Genomic DNA, 25802 nt, shown 5'->3' with positions numbered 1-25802 from the left:
TCCTCACAATGAACTGTATTTCTAGAAAACCAGTTGAAGTTGAAGCGACCATTTATGCAACTTGTTGGGCGGGAATGCACTACCAGATTTCTAAGTCTTGGCGGCTGTTTTATCCCACATTAATTTATTAATTAAACAATTTTTTTGTATTATTTATTTTTTCTGCTTATATAAATTATTTATTTATTTTGTATTTATTTTATATTAAACACTGTTTTAATTTTCTTAAAACTGTGGGCATTTTTTATAATTATTATCATTTTTTTTTAAAAAAAAACTAGTCAAGTATTCACATGACATCGTCGCTTTTCATTGTTCGCAGATGTTAGTGACAAAATAGTCTTCGGGTTTCCAGTAAACTTGGAATTTGAGCAACATATTTAACAAGATGTAGAAGTGGTAAAACAAATTTCCCTAAGTGGCCCTTTTAGAGATAGCCCAAGTACCCCATGTACCTTATAAATATTCTTAAATTAATTTTCACTATAAAGACAATACTGTTAAATCCTAACATGACGCAGTTTAATGATTTTATGGAAGGGATTAGCTGAATAGTTAGCGAATACTGGAGTCCAACGCGGAGTTCCCGGGGTTCGAATCCAGCTGCTGACCATTTTCTCTTCCTAGGAGATTCTTACAGCTCACTGTACGGACTGTGTTATCTGTAACGACAGTGTAATACCGTCTAGAGGCCGTCAGGGCACTGAAAAAAGCTTTGGGTCACTCAGATGTTGACGCGCCTAAAAAAATGAAATAAATAATAATAAAAATGAGTTCAGCTTTGATTGAATTTAAGAAACTTGTACAAAACAATTGAATCAATAAACACATTTAAAGATTTCACACTTCCGCAAATACCCATTTCTACAAATTAAGCATTTTTTACAACGCATAAAACATAGTCTTTAATCTTTACGAGGGGGTACCCAAAAATAACCGGAATTGCGTTGCCGCGCATGGAGCTTATGTAGTACGCATTTCTGCCGCTAGACGTGTATAGCGCAATTCCTTGCCAGTTCAGTCCTGCCTGTGTTGTCTGCCTGGCTTGTTCTGTTCATCTGCAGTGATTGTTTTTACCAGCGCTGTTTTGTTCTTTTTTCGTTTTTTATGATGGCAAGTTTAAGTGAACAACGTGCAGCTCTGAAATTTTGTTTTCTACTCGGCAAAAATGCTGCTGAAAGTGTTTTAATGTTGAAAACAGCTTACAAAGATGACGCTATGGGAAAAACTCAAGTATACGAGTGGTTTACTCGGTTTAAAAATGGCGACATGTCGATTGATGACAAACCTCGTTCTGGACGTCCATCAACTGCCCGAATCGATGAAAATGTTGAAAAAATTCGAGAGCTGGTGTTCACAGATCGTCGACAAGACAATTGATCAACTGTCAGAGAGTAGTGGGTTATCTTGGAGCTCGGTTCAGCGAATTTTAACGGAAGATTTGGGGATGAAAAGGGTTGCTGCCAAGTTTGTTCCTCGAGTTCTGACTGACAATCAAAAAGAACATCGAGTTGAAACATGTCGTGCTTTCTGATCCAGACTTTCTATCAAAGGTCATTACTGGTGATGAGTCATGGTGCTATGGTTATGACCCAGAAACAAAGCAACAGTCGAGCCAATGGAAGACGTCATCTTCACCCCGACCAAAAAAATGTCGTCAAGTCAAGTCAAACATCAAAACAATGCTGATTTGCTTTTTTGATGCCAAAGGCGTAGCCAATTCAGAGTTTGTCCCCCCAGGTCAGACCGTCAATCAAACCTTGTATTTGGAAGTTTTGTAAAGATTGCGCAATAGTGTTCGCCAAAAAAGACCCGATTTGTGGCAAACAGGAGACTGGTTCTTCCACCACGACAATGCACCTGCACACACAGCCATCTCTGTTACACAGTTTTTGGCTAAAAATGGCATGGTTCCGCTGCCCCACGCACCTTACTCGCCTGACCTGGCTCCGTGCGACTTTTTCTTATTTCCACGCATGAAAAAGGGCATGAAAGGTCACCGATTTGACAACATTGAAGAGGTCAAGAAAAAAACGAAGAAGGAGCTGTCAGCCATTTCTAAAGATGACTACAAAAAATGTTTCGAACAGTGGAAGCACCGGTGGGACAAATGTATTAGTTGTAATGGAGAGTATTTTGAAGGGGATAAGGTTGTTCTGTAAAAAATTTGTAAATAAATAGCTTTTAAAAAATAATTCCGGTTTTTTTTGGGTACCCCCTCGTACATTAAGAGAGTACCTTAGAAGCAATTTTAATCAACTATCCACCTTTAGAAGTGCCCTTAATAGAAAAATGTTACAAATAGAAATTGTAGATCACTTTGCTTCAAATCTTAATACCAAATTTAAAGATTGCAGTTAATTTTGAGAAAATTTCAAAATAGTAAAAAAAAGAAAAAGAAATTCAGTCATAAAGCTAAGTGAATGTGTTGTTTACAACGGTAAGTGACAGTAGAATCCCACGAGGATTACTCAAACGGAAAATACAAAAGGCAGGTTTTGAAAATAACATTTTTTTTAAAGGTCTGGAACCTTTGGAAGGCGGATCTCAAAGTGGACGCAAGAATTTTGTATAACAGAAAGTAAGTCAAAAAAAGATAGTTTTTTTTTTCAAATTTCAATCACTCCTCGTCAGATTATAAATTTGTCAATTTTTCTAACAGTTTTCAGTAAGGTGAACCACATTTTAATAAAGTATATTATGGTTGCTACGTTCCTCCTGATAGCTTAATGTAGCTCCACTGATTGCATACATTTCCTCAATGAGTCCATCAATGAAGTTTCCTTTCTTCAATGAAGGTAAAATGAAAATTAACTCCACGGTTTTCATTTCCAACACTTACGCCAGTTAGATAATCTAATTGAAACAATTTTCCTTGAAATTCTTACTCTTCTAGAGCAGGAATAGATACATAAGTGCGGAGGTTCGATGGGCGTGTAGGCCGATATCACATATAAACACACGGAGAACGAGGCGCGGGAGGTCTGATACAAGTTATATATATATATATATATACAATAGTTGGGAATTAAAACGTACCAGAAACTGGTTGTTGGCTCACTTCGCCTGCTGCAGGACTAGACTGTATTGTCCTCTATTTATGAGGAGGCTCTAGACATTAAAAAAGAAATTGTCCGCCCGGATATATGTGTAAGAGTAAGTGTGTGTGTGTGTGTTTCTCCAATGTATTGGTTTTGAAGTCAAGTTGTGGCACCACCAACAGCAACTACGTCCCAAGAGATGGAGGAAGAAATGGTGGAAGAACTGCTCAGTTAGCTACTATCAATTGTGAAAACATCATACCAGGGATGGCACTTGCAGTAAGACCTTGCCGTTCTTGTCATAAAGGACTGAAAGTGACAAATATTACTTTTATTTCTTTTTTCCTCGCTATTTTTGCTTTGGAATGTTTACTATTAAACAGCTTGGAAGTTGGAAGATTCTTAATGTTATATAGCAAAAAACAGTTTAAATATCTGTGGTTATTTCACAAGTGTCAAAATGATTTTTTATATAAGGAATAAAGCTCGAATTAAAGACAAAGAGATATTAAAATAGATACCTAAGCAGTAAGCACTCAAAAACAATTAAACCTCGATGTAAATACAACTAAACAGATTTCTTGCTTGGCCAAATCAATATAATTTCTGCCTAGAAATATTGAGAAAGATACTTTAAGACAAAATGAATAAACAAACAAAACTTTAAGTGATCATAACACGACTTTATATGTTACTGAAATATCAGTTTACAGAAAATAGTAGGAGCTGTTTTCAAAAAAAACTGATAAACTAAAAAATGGTACTTCATAATTTTTTTAAAAAAATAAAAAAAGTCATTATTCGTACTCAGCGAATATAATTTGCGAATATTCTAAATCGAAAATCTACTTTCTTCTACTGAGTATTAATAGAAGTTAAGCCCTATTTTTATAAACATATAATGATTTTAAAAAAAATTAAAACATAGGCAGACCAAAAAAAATAGTTCTAAGGAGGATATAACATAGGAAAAAATAGATCTTACCTCACATATATGCAACAAGTCCAATTGCAGCAAGAAATTAAGAATAAATCAGTAAGTAGCAAAACTTTCAGGTTTCATTCAATTAAAAGTCAAACTTGGAAGGTTTCAATAAGGTTTTTCGGTACTTTTCCGTTAGCCGGGCGCAAATGTCGCCAATTGTGAACCAAACGCGAGCCAAGTCAACGGAATAAAATTCGAAAACGTTCAACTATAAACAAATATTAATTAATAGTAAGCAAAACAAGTTTAACTATAAACAAATATTAATGAATTGTAAAGAAAACAGTTTTACCCAATACTGTTTTTCGCTTGCGCCCGGCTAACGGAAAAGTACCGGTTTTTCTTTAACAGAATATGAGATTCATAATAACCAAATAAATAAGTCCACTTTGAAGAAAGAGGGGGGAAAAGTGCGCTGAATTGTATTTTATGGGAGTGACTTTGAGTGGAGTGAACGATTACAAAGAGGTTCTGTATTGTTACACAATTTAGTTTTGACAGTGAGTATATTCGAAAGAGTGCTTCGAAGTTGCAGTGGGGATGACTTCGAGAAGGAAGTGGCAAAGAGTTGTTAAAGGCTCCTACAGTATAAAGGAGTACCCAAAATCTAGATAAATGGCAAAAGATGTCGCCAGAGCATTCAGAAGAAAATCACTAACGAAGAAGGAAGTTATTCCTTCCTTAGAAGCTACAGTGAAATCTTCCTAGTTATTTCGCCAAAGCTAAACAGTCCCGAGTCACATTTTTTTCTTGTGGGAGCTATAAAACGCATTCAAATCCAACAAAGTTAGAAGGTTAAAGTGTTTTTCATAAAATGAAAAAGAAATTAATTTTTTCGTTGATTAGGCAGGCACAATTTGCCCTTGCCTTTTAATCTTAGTATGTAAGCCAATAACCTACGCACAATAATGGGAGTGTTCCACTGCTACAGGAACTTCTTTCTCTTCAGCAGTAGTAAACACAGGGCAGAAGAAAATCTAATTCTGGTCTACAACTCGTGGTGTTACAAAAATTGTAACTTACAGTACGTTAAAGACCTTGGAACCGCCTAATTTCAAGGCCAAAATGATAGTTCTTTAAATTATCGCAAAATCAGTGTCAATTTAAAATTTATGCAAGTGGAATAAATTATCATAATATTAACATAATTGTTTAGATTATAATTTTATATATACAGGGTGTTTATTTTAAGACGGCTCAAATGCATTTCATGCTTAAACGGTTGTTCTGAGCGAAAAATGGTAGAGGGAAAATTTGTTGTCCGTCACCTCTAGTTTCAGAATATGTGACTTGATTTTAGATTCCTGCCCGCATACGCGGCTGACGCGCGACCAAAAGTGAGGGTTCGCAATTGACCCCCATTTTCATATACACACTTTTAAAGAGTATAAAAAGTTATGAAAGAAACCGGAAACCGCAATTCGATATTTTCAAAATTAAAGGTGCTGGGCCATTTCAAAATCTGGTAATTTTAATCATATTTCAATTTTTTTAACTTGTTATCAGAGAGAAACCTCCTGCCACATATTTAAGTGATCAATATCTTTCATGTAAAGGATCAAACTTATTCCTTAATTTACCAAATAATGCACTTTACTCAACTTGTGAAGCATGTACTGTGCCTTCAAAGGTGCCTCTTCAGATACAGAGAGCAGTTGATAACCTCTTGGCTAACCTGGCTTGCGAGTCTGAGGAGGCACCTTTCAAGACACAGTTCATGCTGCAAAAGCTGCAAAGGTGCATTATTTGATAAATTAAGGAATAAATTTGATCCTTTTCATGAAAGATATTGATCTCTCAAATATGTGGCAGGAGGTTTCCAATGTTTTTGGTAATTAAACGCAACGCTCCCAAAATTACCAAATAATTATTAAACCTTCTTGTTTGGAACAGATGTAAAATTAATTTTTAGCCATTTTGTGTATGTTTGAGAACATCTAAAGCTCTTAACATTTGATTTTTCTTAGAAAAATCTCTCAGAAAACGACTTATTTCCCGATATTAAGAAAAATACTAGCTTTACGGCCTTGGCAATATTTTTAGTAGAAAGGGGATGAAAAAATACATAAAAATGACCTATCGCGTGCTCTTCTTTCTCTTTGATAACAAGTTAAAAAAATTGAAATATGATTAAAATTACCAGATTTTGAAATGGCCTAGCACCTTTAATTTTGAAGATATCGAATTGCGGTTTCCGATTTCTTTCATAACTTTTTATACTCTTTAAAAGTGTGTATATGAAAATGGGGGTCAACTGCGAACCCTCACTTTTGGTCGCGCGTCAGCCGCGTATGCGGGCAGGAATCTAAAATCAAGTCACATATTCTGAAACTAGAGGTGACGGACAACAAATTTTTCCTTTACCATTTTTTGCTCAGAAAAACCGTTTAAGCATGAAATGCATTTGAGCCGTCTTAAAATGAACACCCTGTATATATATATATATATTTATAAAAAAAAATCGTTTCATTTACCTCTTCATAATCAAGTCTAGCTGTTAGGGTGAAGATGCCAGTCTGTGGATTCAATGAGAAAATATCGTTGGCCCAATCAGAGATGACCGAATAGGAAACATGTCCGTTTTCGCCTAGGTCGGGATCTGTAGCTGTCACAGTCCCGACCCTAGCACCACGTCCAGTTTCTTCACTCACGTCAAAACTATATACTGATTCCAGAAATGTTGGCGGATTGTCATTGGTATCGGTAACCTGTAACAAAATAAATGTATTCAATAGATGGATGAAAGTAATTGAATTAATTTCATTTTATTTCCTATAAAATTTAAAAGATGATTCAGCAATATTTTGGCACATTAAACGTTTTTTTTTTTTTTTTTTATCTTGTCATGCTTGCAGAATTGACGTGCAAGTCATGCTTCGTGCAGTGCAGTCAAGTGGATTGCACATACATAATTGAGATCAATTCAAAGTATTGCCTCTTTGCATTTCAATTGTTTAGGGCTCTTTTTGGAATTTTAAAGATATTATGCAAAATTTAACTCCTCTATATTCACGATATAATCCTTAAGAATTGATTTATTATTATAATGTATCGATAGTTAGTTTCATCGAAGCTTCTGAAACGAAAATTCCTTTAATAAAATAATGACTACGAGGGTCGTTTGAAAAGTCCGTGCAAAAATAAAAACTACTTAATTTTTGGGGGTAAACCTTTTTTATTTTTCAACATAGTCTCCTTTTAGGCTTATACACTTCGTCCAACGCTGCTCTAGTTTGTTGATCCCTTCCGAATAATAGGATTTGTCCAAGTCTGAAAAATAGCCATTCGTTTCTGCAATCACCTCCTCGTTTGAATAAAATCTTTTTCCCGCCAGCCATTTCTTCATATTGGGGAACAAATAGTAGTCCGAGGGAGCCAAGTCTGGAGAATAGGGGGGATGTGAAACGAGTTGGAACCCTATTTCCATTAATTTTGCGACCACAACTGCTGAGGTGTGAGCTGGTGCGTTGTCGTGATGGAAAAGGACTTTTTTGTGGGCCGTTTCGTGGGCGTTTTTCTTGCAGCTCGGTTTTCAAACGGTCCAATAACGATGAATAATATGCACGTGTAATAGTTTTACCCTTTTCCAGATAGTCGATGAGGATTATTGAATTGCGAATCCCAAAAGACAGTCGCCATAATCTTTCCGGCCGAAGGACGGTCTTCGCCTTTTTTGGCGCAGATTCCCCCTTGGTGACCCATTGTTTAGATTGTTCTTTGGTCTCAGGAGTGTAATGTATCCATGTTTCATCCACAGTGACGAAACGACGCTTAAAGTCCTGCGGATTCTTCTGGAACAGCTGCAAACCGTCCTTGCAACACTTCACACGATTTCGTTTTTGGTCAAGCGTGAGCAATCGCGGCACACCCATCTTGCGGATAGCTTTGTCATGTCCAAATGTTGATGCAAAATATTATGTACCCGTTCATTCGAGATGCCCACAGCACTAGCAATCTCACGCACCTTCACTCTTCTGTCATCCATCACCATATCATGGATTTTATCAATGATTTCTGGAGTAGTAACCTCAACAGGGCGTCCAGAACGTTCAGCGTCACTTGTGCCCATATGGCCACTCCGAAAATTTTGAAACCACTTATAAACTGTACTAATCGAAGGTGCAGAGTCACCATAATGTTTATCAAGCTTCTCTTTAGTCTCCTGAGGCGTTTTGCCTTTCATAAAGTAGTGTTTAATCAACACACGAAATTCTTTTTCGTCCATTTTTTGAAAATCACTCGACTTCCTCGATTCAAACGAATGCCAAACACAAAGAAATAGACCGATCTGGCTGAAACTTGGTGTGTGTTCTTCCAAGAGATGCTACTAACTAATAAACATAACCTTGATACGCGCCAGTGGTGCTATCTCGCACGGACTTTTCAAACGACCCTCGTATATCATTACATCTCATACATTCCTCTTTGAAAACACAATTGATACTCGTACTTTCATTTATGCTTTAATAATCGAATTTCAAATTTTCCAGAATTCGCTTTAATAAATTTAGACACAGAATCTACAAAAGCCATATTTCAGTTAGGCTATAATATTCAATTTGGAATTTCAACACTACATAAGTATTAGTGTTATTGAGATGACAGTATCGTCTTTTTACTAAAGTGACAAATTATAGGAATGTTGACGTGAAATTCATCCAGAATCCATCAAAAACCAAATATATATAATCAAGCAATTGCTTACAAATAAACAAAAATATATAGATCGGACATTAGCATTGGTAATTACCGATATTTTGCTTTTTTTCTCAGCCCTCAAAAGGCAGTACATTGTTAATTTGCAACAAAGACCAAAAATGCAATAAATAAATAAATAGGAAATCGCGATTTAGCCCTAATGATGTATCGTATGTGGTGTACAGGACACACCGAATAGCTCATGATTTTGTGTTATTGAGAAATTTTTGTACAAAGACGAAGGTGCCTTCAAATTTTTACGTTTTGCCATACTGATTTCCATTTCTGTCTTGATTATTTTTAAAATAAATGAGAAGTATTGTGTCTGATACAACATAGATACAACAAAACGTAAAAATTATTACCAAAATACAATCATCTATCGAAGATAAACTCTAATGTAAAGAAGTGGATTAGAAGATAGGAAAACTCAGTTCAAAGTACAGCTGGTCACTGGAAGAAGACTACAATTCCCTAATAGTTTTATTTCTTGAGAAAGAGATAAAACGTAAAATGATTATGTACTTTTTAAATGAAATGTATTTATGTAAAATATATATAATAAAGGCTAACGGCAACGATCAATTTCGTTAAATAATGCTAACTTTAATTCTAGAAGAATGAATTAAGAAAAATGAAACTATCTTAAATCATTAGCTTCATTCATCTGTAATCTGGAGAAACTAGTTATTTTTATAGCAAATATTTTATGTAAATAAAACTAAATAGTTTTTAAAAGTTTGTTTTGATTGATTATAAGATGATACTATCTACTATCGTCAGAAATTAAGTGAACAATTTATTTGGTGACATCTAAAAATCTAGCGAACTAACTGAATAGTGGCCACCCACATCTGTTAAAACTGGCAATACAAGGAAATAGAAAGAAATCCTTATTTGGCGGCAGAAATAAGATAGGATTTGATGTTAATAAAAAACGAAAGAAGATGACTTAGCGGAATTTTGTCTCATCCCTGGGTGATATTGGATTGGCAGTACCAACACTCAGTACAATATCTCTCTTTTCCCTATATTATTGCCTGTAATTGTCGTACAAATAATGGAATCGAGTAATAAACTATTAAATTTACAGGTTGTAATTATGTTTGGCAATAATGGGATAATTGCATCCTTATTTTTTAAAGGAAGTGAATATTTTTTTTCTATTATTTTTTACCGGAATTACTTTTTATTTATATAACGTTTTTCTCACTACACTTAAGAGGAAACTGAACTTCCAAAAAGTACAGGAAGAACACTTTCAGAAACCTTGGGTTCAAAAAAAAAAAAACACAAACTGATATGCACCAACTTTTTCTTACGACAATTCTCATATTTTCTACTTTTTCTACAAAACTTCTAATTTCAGAAACACATTTAAGCCTTATTAACATTTTAATTAAACATAAAACCATTAATTAATCTAAGTTACTTTAGTGAAAGTGTAAGAAAGGTCTCACAAAAAGCTCCTTTAAAAGAACTTTCCTGTTTCAAATACAAATTACAAGGAGTATATCTCAAGTATTCAAAATTTAAAGATAAATCGTGCAAATTTTACTTTATCAATTGGTCTATACCAGTGGTCGGCAACCTTTTTTAAGTAGAGAGCTATTTCTCCCTAAATAATTTTAATAAATCTTACCAAGAGCCGCAAGGAGGATAGAGTAAACAACTCTGTAGATCAATTGTATTCACAAATTATTATTTTATGATATTCAATAACATTTAAATGTTTTATGTATTATTTTTACAAGTTGCAAAGTAAATAAACAAATAAAGAGTAACTAAACGATTGAAAGGGCGGCAGTCTTACAATATAGTATATAATCAAGTACTTTATTTTGATATTGTATAATTCTATTCAATTTCAAACCTATCACATTTAAAATTAATTTTGAAAAAATCCCTTTAATAAATGGAATTTTCATTCGTTTCAATAAAATTGAAATATACAATTTATTTTGTACAGGCTGAAGAGCCACTCAATTTGGATAAAAGAGCCGCGGGTTGCCGACCCCTGGTCTATACTACTGAAGGATTTAATCGTTATCTTATAGTCAGGTTCCATGTGGATCAACAAACGAAAGTAGTATGAACATCCTAAGATATGTTTCTTCAAATGTTCACTCTCGGACCAATTTCTAAAAACCATCTTTTTTCTTTTGACTAAGGATAACTTTCTGTGAATATGATATAGAACATTTCCACATCGCAAAACATCCTCTTAGTGCGTAAGATGCAGTAAAAATTAAGACAAACATATGATGGTTGACTTGCCTTTCATTCGTTTAGTTATTATTTATTTGTTTATTCACTTTGCAATATATGTAAAAATAATATATAAAGCATTTAAATGTTATTGAATATCATAAAATAATAATTTGTGAATACAAATGATCTTCAGAATTTTTGTACATTATCATCCTTGCGGCTCTTAAGATTTATTAAAATTATTTAAGGAGAAATGGCTCTCTACTTAAAATAGGTTGCCGACCCCTGGTATAGACCAATTAATGAAGTAAAATTTGCACGATTTATCTTTAAATTTTGAATATGATGGGTGACTTGCCTTTCATTCTAACAGAACACAAAGATCTTGTACTGTGTACACAATCAGTTGGGTTTAGCGAACCACTTCAGCAAAACTGTGTAAACAAACTCTAGTGTACTATCCCTCTCCTTTACCATAGTAAACTTTATTAAATGTCTACATTCTATGAAAAAATACAAACCACAAACTTAAAATTCTAAGGTAAACCTAAATAAGCCCCTTGAGAAGCTTTGGATTTGAAGGGGAACAAGTTCCAATCCTCAATAAAAAATTTGATGTCTTTTTTTTTAAAAGTAAAATTAAATAATAAAGTGCAGCAAAAGAAGGACGTGTCAACGTGTTGCACTTACGATATTTGAAGCTAATCCCCATTAAAAACGAATCAAACTATTACTAATATTAGCAGCAAGTTCTGATGTTAAAATGCAAATCTAAATAGAATAAAACAGGTACATGTTGGAACTGGTAAATTTTATTCTGATTTGCTTTTATACACAAACACAAAGATACAAAGAGCAGGGAAATGAGTTAGCTGTTTGTGTAAATATATATATATATTGTGTGTTTGGTGTGAAGAATCTAACCAGAACACTCGTATGCATACATTGAATGTATTGTTTGTAACGATCGTCCGCCCAGATAGACATTGTTCTTGTGTTGTAGTGCTGTTGTCGCTGGTATGTAGTGGTTCTAACTGAAGAAAGGTAACAAGTTGCAGAATACTAGAGAAGAACGATGTTAGCAGAAGATACAACCACCTTCAGAGCAAGAGAAAGAGGACGGTAGTGGAGGAAACACCAGGCCAACCAACGATTCACTAATTGGTCAACACACAAACAACTCGTATCAACACTCCACAATTCCAACTTCTAACACTCCTTATTGCAACAATATATATATATATATAAGAAGGCACCAACTGTGCAATATTCTCTCTAGCTGATAATTCAACTGAACATCCAACTACTCTCCAATTTATCACAAACCAATTTCTTATTAATCGATTATTTATTAAATAGATTTTGATTTAATATTAACACAATTCACTGACAAGAACGTATTTATCAGAGTACAATCTATCACTGTTCTGTCATAACCTTAACTTCTCTCTTATAAATAAAGAAAACTGTGATTTATTCCTGGTTTTCTGACATAAACGTCTTCCTCAAAACTTGCCTTTTACAATATTTTAACTGCTATGGTCATCATTAACACAGCACAAGCTTTTCCATTGTTATTATTAAATTATTTTATATGTAAGTCATAAACCAATAAAAAGTGTTCAAAAAAACATTGAGGTAGTTCAAGAAATCCAAGAGTACAGTTTCTATCAACCTCTGTTCCCGTTAGCCAGTTTAATTCGTGAAGGAGGAAATAACAAATAGAAAATAGAAAAGGGATAGAAATAAAAAAATCCGAATGAACCAGATAATGTTCAATGTTAATGGCACCATAGATTACGAGAAGGAATGTAGAACGCTGTAAGTTATAGTACATAAAATACCATTCGTACTAGCCACATACAATACCCAGTAGTCCCATGTAACCTTACTATTAACTAGTGTTCAATGCAAGAGAAATTCGCCACATAACAGTCCGAAGGAAATAACTCAGACAGAAGAAGAGATTGAACTAAAGGTTTAACAGTGGGAACACTATTTCCAATTAATATTTACAACTACCACTATTTCTTCTTGGTTGTAGACTCTTTTAGTGAGGGAAGATCTAATCATGCAGATTTTCAACTTTAATATCTGTTTTGAGTCCTCTTAAGCCTCGAAAAGGAGTAGTTGATTGACTTCCAAAGAAAAGAAATTCCGACAGAGAAAATGAAAAGTATTTGCTAGATAAACATGGAATAATGTAACACTTACTAGCAATCTATCTAAACATAGTTTATCTGTGCTTTATATTCATAGATTTAAAACTGAAGTTGCAACCTTGAAGGTTCGAAACTTTTAATGAATTAAAGGGATTGAGACTAAAGTATGGATGATGATTTCATTCTATCTAATGCATCCAAAAACACCTATCACAAGAGAACCAGTTTTTTGCAAACCTTCTTGAACCTCTCTCTAGTACTTTAAACCTAATGACAGACTTTTTTAAGTAGTTTCTTCCATTACGAGAAGCCAAGTTTCTTCCCTTTAAATTTTAAATAACTAAAAGTGATCTTTCAGATTAAATGCTTGTTCTTATTTAGATATCTCTCTACTACTGTTAAGAATGTGCAAAATAACTGGAAACTGCAACGTAGCCTTGGAGTCGTGATCAGATTACAAGAAAAGTTTTCAAACTGGAGGACGACGCCGAGTGGCCATGCATACAAACTATTCGTAGACGTTAACTGAATTTTTATTTACACAGATTAGACATTTAAAAAAAAAATAAGAATAAAATTACTTACATGGACAGTGATGAGTGCATGCGACGCTTGTGAACCATCAGAAGCCCGTATTCCAAGCAGGTACGTATCCTCGGCTTCACGATCCAAACTTTCCGCCAAACTGATACGTCCATCTTCGGATACGACCAATTTCCCATCACCACCGCTAACTAAAGTGTACACAGTACCGCCTAAGCTGTCCGGATCGATAGCGCGCACTTGACCCACTGTTTCCCCAACACCAACTTCTTCGGATACGCTGAATTCTGTCTGCGCTCCTTCAAATGACGGTGGGCTGTCGTTTTTATCCAACACTCTTACTTCAACCTGTAACAAAAATAAATTATTATTTTTTTTATAGAAATGATCAAGAAACGATTGTAGAATGAAACAACTGATTGAAACAAGGTAAAATACACGAATATTTTGCCAATCTGGTGGTCTAACATGCATATCTTCAGTTGTGAGCATATAGGTACTGAGGTTATAGTATAGTGTGCTCTGTGCTGTTGTTTATCACAGCTAACTGTAATGGAGGCTTGCAGTGGCGGTTATTTTTAAATTAAATTGATTTCATTATTAAGTATATCACTCCCTATTTCTTTTTTTCTATTTCTTGTCCAAAATACTAGAGCTGTTAATGTTAAATATTAAATGTACGACTTATTTTTTTTGACTTCAGAAGTCTGACGAAGCGCCAATTTCGTCAGCACTTTAAAGTTAGCGACATTCCAATTGTGGCATTAATTAGGAGTGAACTCTGAGATCATTATAATCTTATCTATACAAAATTCACTTATTTAGCGTGAACCTGGTTTAGTTTTTAAAGTATCATATTGATTTGTTTTATAAAAGTAAGTTGTGATTTACGTATGTATATATGTTTATAGAAAATTATTTTAGGGAGATTGTGCTATTATGTAAACATTTCTTAGTTTTACGTGACTAGTAAATCATTTTCACAAGCGTTATGCTGTGCTGTATGATTTCCAAAACCTTGCATGTTGTTGATATGCCACAATATTTCGATCTAAAGCATCTTCTCTTGGGCGTTGTCGAATGAAGTTTAGGTTTTGAGAAGATAATAATGCTCGCAGTAAAAGATAAAGTTATGTGCTCCACTACCGCTTGGTTAAGGGATAGTAACCAATTTAGGTTTTAAAAGAGCTCAAAAGATAAGGCACCGATAGTGTTGCTTGAGCGCTGATATTAAAAAAGAAAAAAGCAATAAAGAAATCCAACTCTACTCAAAATATTTCAGAACATAGAGCAATAATAGTATTTTTTTAAACACCTCATTAAGAAGATAATATATTGTGAAAACAAACTGATGTTTAGCATAAATTAAAGAAGTTTAAACTTTATGTAAAAACTTAAACCAATTATAATTTTTCTTTTTCCTTTCCATCTTGCTTTTTTGTGGGCAGACAAGCTAGAGAAGATATTCATCATGTGGCTAGTTGAAAAACGACAAGCCAGGATGTGTATTTATAACGATAATAATGATTATAAGAGAGTCCACGCATCTATTGATCTTTTCTTTCTTTTTATTTTTGGTATTAGAAGAAGAAGAAGTGGTTGATGTAGAACGCGAGGCTGAAGCAGCCAAAAAAAGAGATAAAGGAGACGAAAGAAAATTTTGGGAGATAAATAAATAACTCAATGGATCCGGGTTGAAAGGATGAAGCTCTTTCTCGATGGTAAAACTCTTTTCTGCTTTGTAGCTGCAGAGTTCGTAGATTTATTGTATAGACTAGTTAGAATGTGAAGGTAATGATAAGTTGGAGCACTAGCTATCGTATATTAAAAGTTTGTCAGAGTTACCTGCTCCAAACATAATATTATCTCTTTACTTCAACAACCAACCACCACCAGCGCCAAACGCGGCACAGAGTGGGTATGTTGTGGGGAGAGGCAGGAGTAGAAGAAGTGGAGGACCTTTCTTGATATGTACAGCAGATCTGAACACCGATACCAATTTCTTACTTCAACTCACAATAGTATAAATATTAATACCTAAATGATGAATGAGTCCTGTAAATGTTTCTATTTCGCTTTTTAATTTCTAAAAAACTTAGTCAAAATTCTCCATTTTATTTTGCTTTTGAGGACCTAGCCCAGGGCTGCACTTTAATGTAAGAGCACCTCCGCTAGTTTTGTCTTGACTGATTAGACTTGGACATCTGATAAGGGAGCTTCTGGGTTAAGTTCAAATTTATCTTCTCCGGGCAGACTAACTCTCAAACCCAGCTGCCTCTCCTCTCTGCACAAAACCTATTTTCTTGCTTTGCGTAACTGATCGAGTCTGCAGGAAACATCCAGGGACCATATTATCTCCTTTTTTACTCATGAAACCCATGGCAAGATAGGACTCCAAATTATCAGTAAAAAGTTTCATGATTATTGCCTTACTAATTACCACTTTAACATTTTTGGAAATCAGCTTACTCCCTAGCCAATAATTCATTCTATAGTACCAACTTGGGACGATTATAAAACAGAAAACTCTATATAGAAATGCATATACATTGAAACATTTTCAGAACTAATTTTATTTAGAATTCAATTTGAAAAAAGAAGATCCGAAACCAAGCATAGATGTTAATTATTTGTGAATGATATTTTTTTTTTTTAATTTTGCAGAAAATTAATATTTAATTTGTGAAGGTGGAATTCCATCATTATTTATGAACAGTAAAGGATTAATCATAGAATTTAATAACCTCTTTAATGACCAATAAACGTTGGATAAATGATCATTTAATCAAGTGTAAAAACATCGAGACAACTTATGACTCATTTCCTTTCTTAGAACGAAGTTCTAAAGCTTTTATTTATTTTTATTTTTTTTCTATTTTATTTTAATTGTTCTCTAAAACCAGTATCTACGTCCATTATAACTTTATATATTATTAGATAAAATAGTTGGAAATTAAAACTTTTTGAGTGACTGGGAAGTGGACAATTTCAACATCTTGAAAGGCAGCCGGTTAAGCAGGAAGAATTAATTTTGGATACGGTGTTGTACTTGAGAAAATATTCTCGGGTTTTTACATTTTTAATCTGGTTAAAAAATAATTTATGAACTACGAATTTTGTTGAACTACTTATCAAAGAATCCCGCAATCTAAGAAGCCACTTCGGAGAACTTAGTTCATCCCTCCTTTAGTAGCCATTAAATGAAATTTACCGGGAAAATGATTAATAAAGATGTGACCCATTAACATGCATGTGGAGTGGATACATAGTTAAAAAACAAAATCATACTTCCGATTGTTCTCACTTACTGTCCTCTAATCATGATCCTGTGCTAGCTCACAGAAACCAGCAATCACATCTCTCCTCATTAGAGCAATGGTTCAAGAAATGGGCTATAAAGCTTAATGAAACTAAGTCGCAAAACATCACCTTCACTCTTCGTCGCATTACTCTTCCTCCAGTCTTCTATAACCCAACAACTCTACCAGTAGTGAACGTTGCCCGCTTCCTTGGGCTTTACTTAGACCGAACACTTTCTTGGAACCCCCACACTAGACTTAAAAGAAAAGAACTAAACAGACACTATCGTCTACTTAAAAGACTCTTTAGACGATAGATCAAAACTCTCTCTGGACAACAAAAGACTGATTTATACTTCTATTTTGAAACCCATCTGGGCGTATGGAATAGAACTGTGGGGTTCAACCAAACGCTCCAATTTCCAAAGGATTCAATCTCTTCAAACTAAAATACTCTACGAACTATTGTAAACGCTCCATTTTATGTCTCCAACCTGACTGAACACACTGACCTTAACATTCCTTCTATCACCGAAGTTGCTAAAACACGATACAGAAAACTCCACTTCAGCCTGCAATCTCATATAAATCCTCTAGCTCAAAATCTTTCTTCTAGAACTCTTCCTGACAACCGGAAAAGACGCCTTAAAAGGCCTCGTGATCTCCTCTCCAGTGAAGAGAGTGACTAACCATCTAATATTTAGGAGTGTTACCACTGGGTAACTTCTCCACTCGTTAACTTATCATTTGTTACTCGGTTATCACGTTACTTATAGCGCTAACGCGCTGATTGTAGCACAAATGAACGCAAAAAAAGAAAAAAATACTTCCGATAGGAAGAATTTTTCGCATCTTAAGCCGAAGGCGGTACAGCAGCTGCGCCGATTTTGTACAGAACGAGTTTATGTTGTGGTTCAAGGATGCATACTATCGAAGCTGCAATCTCCCCTAGCCAGCTGGTTATAAGTTCTAATCAGATAACCATTGGGGCACAACATTCGTGTTCCCCGATGTAGACTTGTACCGAAAAAAGACGATGAAGGTGATGAAAATGAAAGGTAACAGCAACGATCATCTTCATTGTCAAGAGTACCAAAAATTCTGCCAGCTAGAATGTTGCCGGAGCTGTTCGTAGCAATATTATAGCATAACACCCTCACTGGAGGACCCCCCCACGGTGCTGGGGGGGGGGCAAGTGAGAGCCAACAGCATTGGACGGGAGTTGCAGACACAGATGCTGCGCAGCCATAATTAATGGTTCATTATTTGTAACTCGTGTGACAATTAAAAAATAAATACAATTTTTCAAAAACGCTTACAACATTGTGGCTCTTAATTGCTAAATTTCCAGACTAGATACACCAGTATCCACAACTACATCCCCAACATCTCATGGCGCAAAATTAGAGTATTGGTTACTGGAAAGATTGAAGTCTTTCTCAGTTGCCTTTAGGCCCAATGTTTTCTCCCAACATGCTCTCGTGACGATTTGTACATCCATTTAAGAGGATCACCAATAATTTCTATTAAAAATGAGTTTCCATAAACATTTGAAGAGGATGCAATAATGGGGCTACACTGCCTCACAGCCTCATTCCAATTAAAGTAGTAAAATAAATGGTACTTAAAATGAGATATTGTAATGCATTAATTATTTTATATAATTATGCATTTTTAAAAAAAAAAATTTTAAAGAGTCACAGTTCAGACATGAAATTACAAACATTTGTTAGCTCATATTTTCAGTCCAATATTAGTTGAGAATTGTAACTAGAGGGCAGGTCGGCTAGCCATTTGTTTTGCTTGGTCATGCACCATGAGTTATGTGCTGCGTGGAAGAAGTGTGGGCAGTTTCAATAATAATTGGACTGTATTATTGTTTCCAATTGGGCATACTAATGTTCACAATTATTTAAAATAGAAATACTGGCCCCTCCCCTCATCTCTTAACCGCCGGGACAGGACCATTGCGTTCTGACAACTTTTTGAAACGTAAGGGTATATTAGAAATGCAAATGCTTTAAGAATTCGTGAGTGGTATCTTTTTTTTCTTTGTTAGGAGGAAGAAAATATGAATATTGACAAGTTTGCATTTGCAGAATATATGCAGCTAAGCGCGGAAGGTAGGATAACCTGGAGCAACCATTGCTCTTCCCTTTTTTTTAGGACTTCAACCAACATTACACACCCAATATCAAAAGAATTGAACAAATGATCCGCGAGGAGCGGTTGCTCCAAGTCTCCTAATCCAGAAATATTATTAATTACCAAGAAAAAGAGAAGCCCACTAGTCTTTTTTTGTGACATGGTTTCCATTAGGTCTTAATATGTCGAAGATCTCACAAAACAGCCTAGCAGCTGCTAACAGAGTGGTCATTCCCTTGCCAACCTGACAGTTTGGCTCAAGGGCTCTGATTAACCAATCCTACCTTTGGAAGGAAAAAGGCTATTATGACAACCCCTAACAGTTTTAGTAGGACACTTTTTATAAAGTCTAAACATGAGTTTAGTAGAGATAATGTCCTTTCCTTCTACAATCTATAAGATCTGGGTTGTTCAAACAAATTACTAAAGGAGGATTTGCCCTATAATTTAAAGAAAATTTGGAAACTTTATCTTTTATAGAAAAAGAAAAAAAAATTGCCAAAGTTGGATGTTTTTTCGATATTACATTTTTTCATGCATTTTTTGACGATCAACCCTTATACAACCGGCCAGTTGACAGTTTAAACGACCCTCCTACCGGACAGTTTAAATTAAGAACATGGAGATTCAGTTTTTTCTGAGTCCAACTAGTTCAAGGAGAATCTGCTCGGAAGGCTTTGACTTGTATGCGTAAATATGGTGGCTCTAATAATTTATCCAGCTCAAGAAAATCCAAGGCCGCTAGGTCGAACTGAAGGTGTTCCTCGGAACAGAAAGGTTCTCTACTATTGGCCGAATGCATATCTTCGACATATTCAGGATTCCAGACGACCCCCAAGTGGCTGGCCTGAAAGTATCCAAATTCCTCTTCTAAATTATAATCTCTGCTACATCTTCGTGGCACCACCAAGATCATGACAATGAAAGGAAAACGTGGTTCCTTTCCATCGACTTGAATATACACTTATTTCATTCAAAATTATTATACCAAGGTTGTGACTCTGTACATAAATTGTTAGATTTAATGAAAATAGAATTTAAAAATGGATTGTTTTGTACTCGTAAAAGGGCTGATTCAAAATTTTATAAAATTTACAAAGATTTAAATTTGCAAGAAGCAAGTAAAAGATATGTCTGTGATGAGAATAAGCTCATGTCGCTTATAATGAAGATTAGAGAGAAGGTGTTACCATTAAATTACTCTGTGACCCGGACAGCTGATCGGCATAAGGGTTCGTTGTGAAATATGTCGTCTATAGAGGATACTTATCATTTTATTGCCGTTTGTCCAGTTCTGAGTGGTTTTCGGCGGAAATGCTTTGAGATGGATGTAATGGACAGGGCTCAGTTTCTATTGTGTCTCAATGGTAACCACTGGCAGGCCATTATACAATTACACAATACTAGCACAGAAGTACAGGAGGGAATGGGTTTTTGAGTTCAATTATTGAAGTAAGCTTTAATTTAGAAGAATTTGTATCATTTTATTGTTATTTTTAATTTTTTGATTCAGGGAGACTTTTGTTTTAATATCAGCAACATCTCGGCAGACGGACTGATGTCCATGCCTATATTGTTTGTAATGATATACGAGTACAATAATATTGTTTTATGTGTATAGAACTATTAATAAACATTATTATTATTATTATATTATTATTATTCCAAATTAATAAAATGTATAAGTAATAAGATGTACTATCTACACATTGCATCACGGAAAATATGTCCACTGGTTGAATACAATGTAATATGTTCCATTATTTTTTTTAAGGCGTTAACACTGAAGTTCTCAATTTTAAATAGCAAGCAAAACAGTTATTTTTCTTTAAAAAAAGGTGACTGGCTTGTAGAGTTGCAGATGTCGGATATAAACAGACTGTTGAAAGAGTAAAAAGAAGGATGGACCATGTTGAAAAGTAGAAAAGAGAAGAAGAAGAAGAAAAATTACTACTGAGGAAGAGAGAGGAACTATAAGAAGGAAGTCGTGGCTAGTTTTGGTTTAACGAGCGGCCATAGGGGTCTTTACAGTAACTACCTTGGAAAGGAAGAAGCTATAGAGCCCAGTTAAAAAACTAGGAGAATACTCGATGATTGGCCACCATTGGTCTTGAGAAACTTCGAAAAATATTTTGTAAAGTCTTAAACCTCATCAGTCATTTCTCAATTCCAACCGATAATTAGGACTCCAAAACTACGATTTGTTAAAAAGTTTAATGCCGAAGCCGAGCTTTAGCTAGCTACAAGTGAGAGAGATAATGAGACAGGGCGGGCATCTGTGTGGTTAGAAATAAAAAAGAACAACAAACAAACGTCTAAGAGAAAGACCAACCGAATATAAGCAATATAAAGAGAGTGTGCTGTTCTCTCTTTGTTTTCTAAAAATCACTCTCTGGGACTCCGCCTTTTTGGACTATCTAATAATGGCGCCCAGAACTGGCAGCTTACTACCGTGTGCAGCTGCTTGGAAACATTATTTATTGGAGCCGATAGTATTCTGCTTACAGTCACGTGTTTGCGGCTGTCAAGAAAAACTGTTATAAAATATAACCAAATTTTTTAAAAAAATGTAGACCACGTAAAAAAAATAATAATATATATCAATCTAATAATCAGAATAAATTTCTTTTTTAAAGATTTTGTCTTTTACAATTATTGATGAAATCCTTATATTGAAACTAAAGACTTACAATCTGCCAAAGAAGATGAAGTACTGAGGGTTTTAGGGTTGGGATTAGTTGAATGGCAGGCGAATTACTGGATACCAACGCTGAGATCGCGGGTTTGCTTAGATTTACTGCTGCTTAGCTTTGCCTCTTTGAGACCAAAGGAGATAGTAGCGCTAAAAGAACTAGTAGGGAAAGTTTTCAACCTCTTTAGTAGGGGAGGTTTCGTCTACTAGATCCAAAAAGGGTAGAGCACTATAAGCCTCTCTTGGATGTGCTGACGTGGGGCATAGGTCCCGTCCCGTTATCTTTAATCTTAGATTTAGATTTAGCTCCACGCTTTAGATTTTCTCTTCCAAGGAGCTTTTTACAGCTCACTGACAGATGATGGAAAGTAACGAGAGGACAAGTCCGGAGGCCGCAATTTATTGAAAATAATGTTTGCCTCACAAGGCTAGTTGAGCTGTTGTTGGCGCCCTCTTAGGAGTTCAGTTAGGTTCACTAAGAAAGAATTTAAGCTTTTATAACTTGAAGACTTAATTATCATTGCTTAGCCTTTAAAAAAAGAACTGAAGAATGATTTGTAAATACAAATCTAATTTAGAGCTTTGTGCTGCCTGCCAAAGGTTAGCGGAACAAGTTGCTTGGATTGTCTTTCCCATTACCGTAACTAGAAACATTTTAAGAGCTCTCTTCGAACAGAAAGGCTTCAGCAACAATAAACCGACAGTTTCTTTTCATTAGCTTAAGAATTCATTAAACATTAAGTGTTTCATTATTCTACTCGCCTAAAACCACAATGCTAATTGGACTTGAGACAGATTCGTGACGGTATGAAGTGGAGAACTGCTGCAAGAAGTGCTATTGGCCAATAAGAAACTATAAGGACAAAAGAAAGTGAAGAGATAAAGAGGTGAAAGAACACAAAGAATAAAAAAGATGATGAAGAAATGAACTCCTAAAGAATATGAGGGAGGTTTTAGTACGTGGCAGTATATGGAAGACTTAGAAGAAGAGGACACAAGCGAACTACCTTCTTTTCAAAACTACTAAGAAAGGTGCGTGACAGAGACAAAAGATATACCAGAAAAGAAAGAAAAAAAAAAGGAGCAGAAGAGTTGTAAAGGAAAAGGACAGAAAATAAGGAGTGGTGTACAAAAGATCTTTCATAGAGCGGATTGTCTGGGAGATGTGAAGCTCGCAGTACATCTCTGTGTAGCTGTAGATTAATGGTGGTGCTAAGTTACCACAGCCCCACGAACATGTCAACCTCCATCTCAAAAGCGTCAATAAGACGTTCAACGACAATAAAACCACTGTCAGCAACTACTTTCTATGTTTACACCAAAAAATATTGTCCTCTCTCCGACACCTGCAACTTCTTTTAATTTGTCCTTCAAACTTCTAATTCTTGAAGACAATTAGGAAAATGCCTAAACGTGGTTTATGATAACTTATTTAATCAAACGTCCTTTATTTCTCACGATGCCGGAAGTATCTTATCATTTCCGCCCCTCTATCCTCTTCAACACCACCCACTCCATTCTTCTTTTTATGAAGGATAAGGTGTTTTCCTTTGAAGAGCATCTTTGGTCTTGCTACTTCTCGCTGTCTCCCCAATTCTTGCTTGTTATTCCTTCATCAGATGGCCAACTATCTCAGCCTATGAGACCCACACACCGTGGCTTGAACTTACAAGTCGTGAACCCCTCCAGGCTTTTTCCCAAACTTTCATTAATTTATTCCTCATTTATCTATTACTTTTTCATTCCTTCATACAAATTAAGAAACTAATTCGTTGGTTCCTCAAAAGTTTTACTTATGCGGATATAAGTAGGAGTACAAACTTCTTTTTTTCAAGGCAATCCCATATTTTAAGAATCTATCGCGTCTCCCAGATGAAACTTATTGCCTTTTCCAGAAAAGCACACCTGTCAGTTAGGAAACCTCTGATTTATAGAGATGTAAAAATGAGTTCTTAAGTATGAATATGACTAGCCATCAGCACATATGAAACCTGAATTAAAAATGTTTTTTGTAATATGCATTCTGCATATAATTCTGATACGGGTACTTAGAAATATTTAATTTAATCACACACAGATGAACAAGCTATTCGCCAAAAATATTGTTACTGAATATTCTTGAACTGCATCAGCTCCAATAAAATGCACTTTTTTGGAAATCCGCACCACAAAAAACGCCCCCTTTACTGCAATAAAATTTAGAGATCTTGAACCGCAAGACCGCAACGTAAAACAGTTTTATCTAATTTTAAACTTGTATAATAATAATAATTCACAACTACAGTAAATAAATACTGAATGGTTGCAAACGTTCAGTATGCATTATGCGTTTGTGAGGACATATAACATGATGGTACGGCCGTAAAGAAGAAGAACGACTTCGACCGGCTGAGAAATGGTCTCTGGAAGGAAGAGTAGAGGAGGTATGTTGATTTCATGAAGAGTATTGCCACTTCGGTCTGCTGGAGTTCTACTTGGAATACATGTAAAGAGATGCGAGTCTGTTGACTGGAGTGTACTCACACATCCTGGAGTCGAACATTTCTCGCTGCGTGCGCACGTTTGTAATGAGATTCACAACTTTACAGCCTCCTACTTTAATTAATTCTTCAACTAGTTAACTATTCATGGAACTGTATGTATGCATACTGCACTCTTTTGCTGAACCTACCATTATAGTACAGTTATGATTGCAACACCTTAAATCATTTCGTCTGCTGCAATGAACAAAAAAAATTAACCCTTAGTACATTAAATTTATAGTTATATAGATGTAACCGTAACAGCATTAACTGGCCATACTTGGGAGTCCAACCATTCGGTCCGAATTTCAATCTTTATCGAGAAGCTGCACATTTCAAAATCTTTAAAAGTATATCAGTAGAGGATCAGATGATTTTTTTAATTTAGTGCACGGCAACATTTAAGACTCCCAGAGCTGTTTTTCGACGTTACAGACCATATAACGAATTAAAATTAAAGTGAAACTAGCTGCTGGCCTTAGAAGAATGATGATGGTGGATATCCTAGGCCAGAGAGATGCTAAAAGTTGGTTGTTAACAACCCGTCTCGGTTCACGGGAGGGCCATTTGGATGTCGGTAGAATTCCTGCCGGCAAATGATATCGTTCACAACGTGAGCATGAAAACGGATGACCTGCGTAGATTTTACTAATGGCCGGCAACCGGTAGTTGAACCCAGGATCTCCAGTACGCCAGTACGAATTAGATCTGAACTAATTCCTTCTCTTCTCTTATATCCAAGTGAAATGAATGGTCTTCTGCATACTACCTTGTCTTTGTGATGGAGCCATGAGATATGGAGCTTTTATAACCAGCATTATCATAATTATTACTGCATAATAGGTTATCTGAACATTGTGCGATTGTTAAAAATACAATTTTATATGGCACTTCATTAGATGCATTGTTCGCAACTCAGAATTCGGAGTAACAAGTTTGCAACTCTTCAGAGTAGAAGATATAAGGCCAAGTTTTTACCCAGGAACTAGATCAGATTCATAGTTCTAATGAATCAGACAGGATGCGGTTATCTGGCCCACCTTCACGGACTTTTAATCTAATAGAAATTTCTAACAAGTAAAATTTGATTTATGTTCAGTTCTGGAAGAAAAAGCTGTCTCTGGAGTGGGGGAAGCATTCAACATGACGGAGGACATTAATATCCAGATTAACATCAGCTAAACACAACTATATTAAGAGTTGATAAGAAGCGTAACCAGAACTCGCCAAGTAATTGAAAGTAAAAAGGAAGTAAAGGTTCCTACAATTACAAATAGGAAAATAAAGTTAAAGAGAAGAAGAAGTTGAAAAGTGCAATTAGTCAGTGGCTGGAGGAAAGAACGAAAAGCTATTAAAGTAGGATATCGCGAAGTAAAGATGAACAGTTGGAGGGTGTGCACGAGTCAAAGATAAAGATAGGCAAGAAAAAGACAATCTTGAAAACAAACCAAGAAAGTATTATTGTCCGCGCAGAGAGTGTGGGCCATTCAGTGTTGATCCGATG

General features: G+C 35.3%; 1 protein-coding gene across 1 annotated transcript in view; it reads right to left on the bottom strand.

The window, feature by feature from the left end:
- The window catches only part of ft (cadherin-related tumor suppressor fat), a 425132-nt gene that overhangs the window by 68821 nt on the left and 330509 nt on the right, over nt 1-25802 (bottom strand). Inside the window, exons 3-4 of the mRNA XM_074129946.1 lie at nt 13683-13988; nt 6501-6734 (exon numbers count right to left, since the gene is read on the bottom strand). Of these exons, the coding sequence (XP_073986047.1) occupies nt 6501-6734; nt 13683-13988 (540 nt within the window). The remainder of the gene's footprint in view (nt 1-6500; nt 6735-13682; nt 13989-25802) is intronic.

The sequence above is a fragment of the Rhodnius prolixus genome, unplaced genomic scaffold (genome assembly GCF_049639745.1).
Source record: "Rhodnius prolixus isolate KJV_2025 unplaced genomic scaffold, Rpr scaffold_21, whole genome shotgun sequence".
NCBI classification, from domain to species: Eukaryota; Metazoa; Arthropoda; class Insecta; order Hemiptera; family Reduviidae; genus Rhodnius; species Rhodnius prolixus.
Note: the sequence above shows the minus strand (reverse complement) of the source record. Positions and strands in the feature narration are given on the sequence as shown.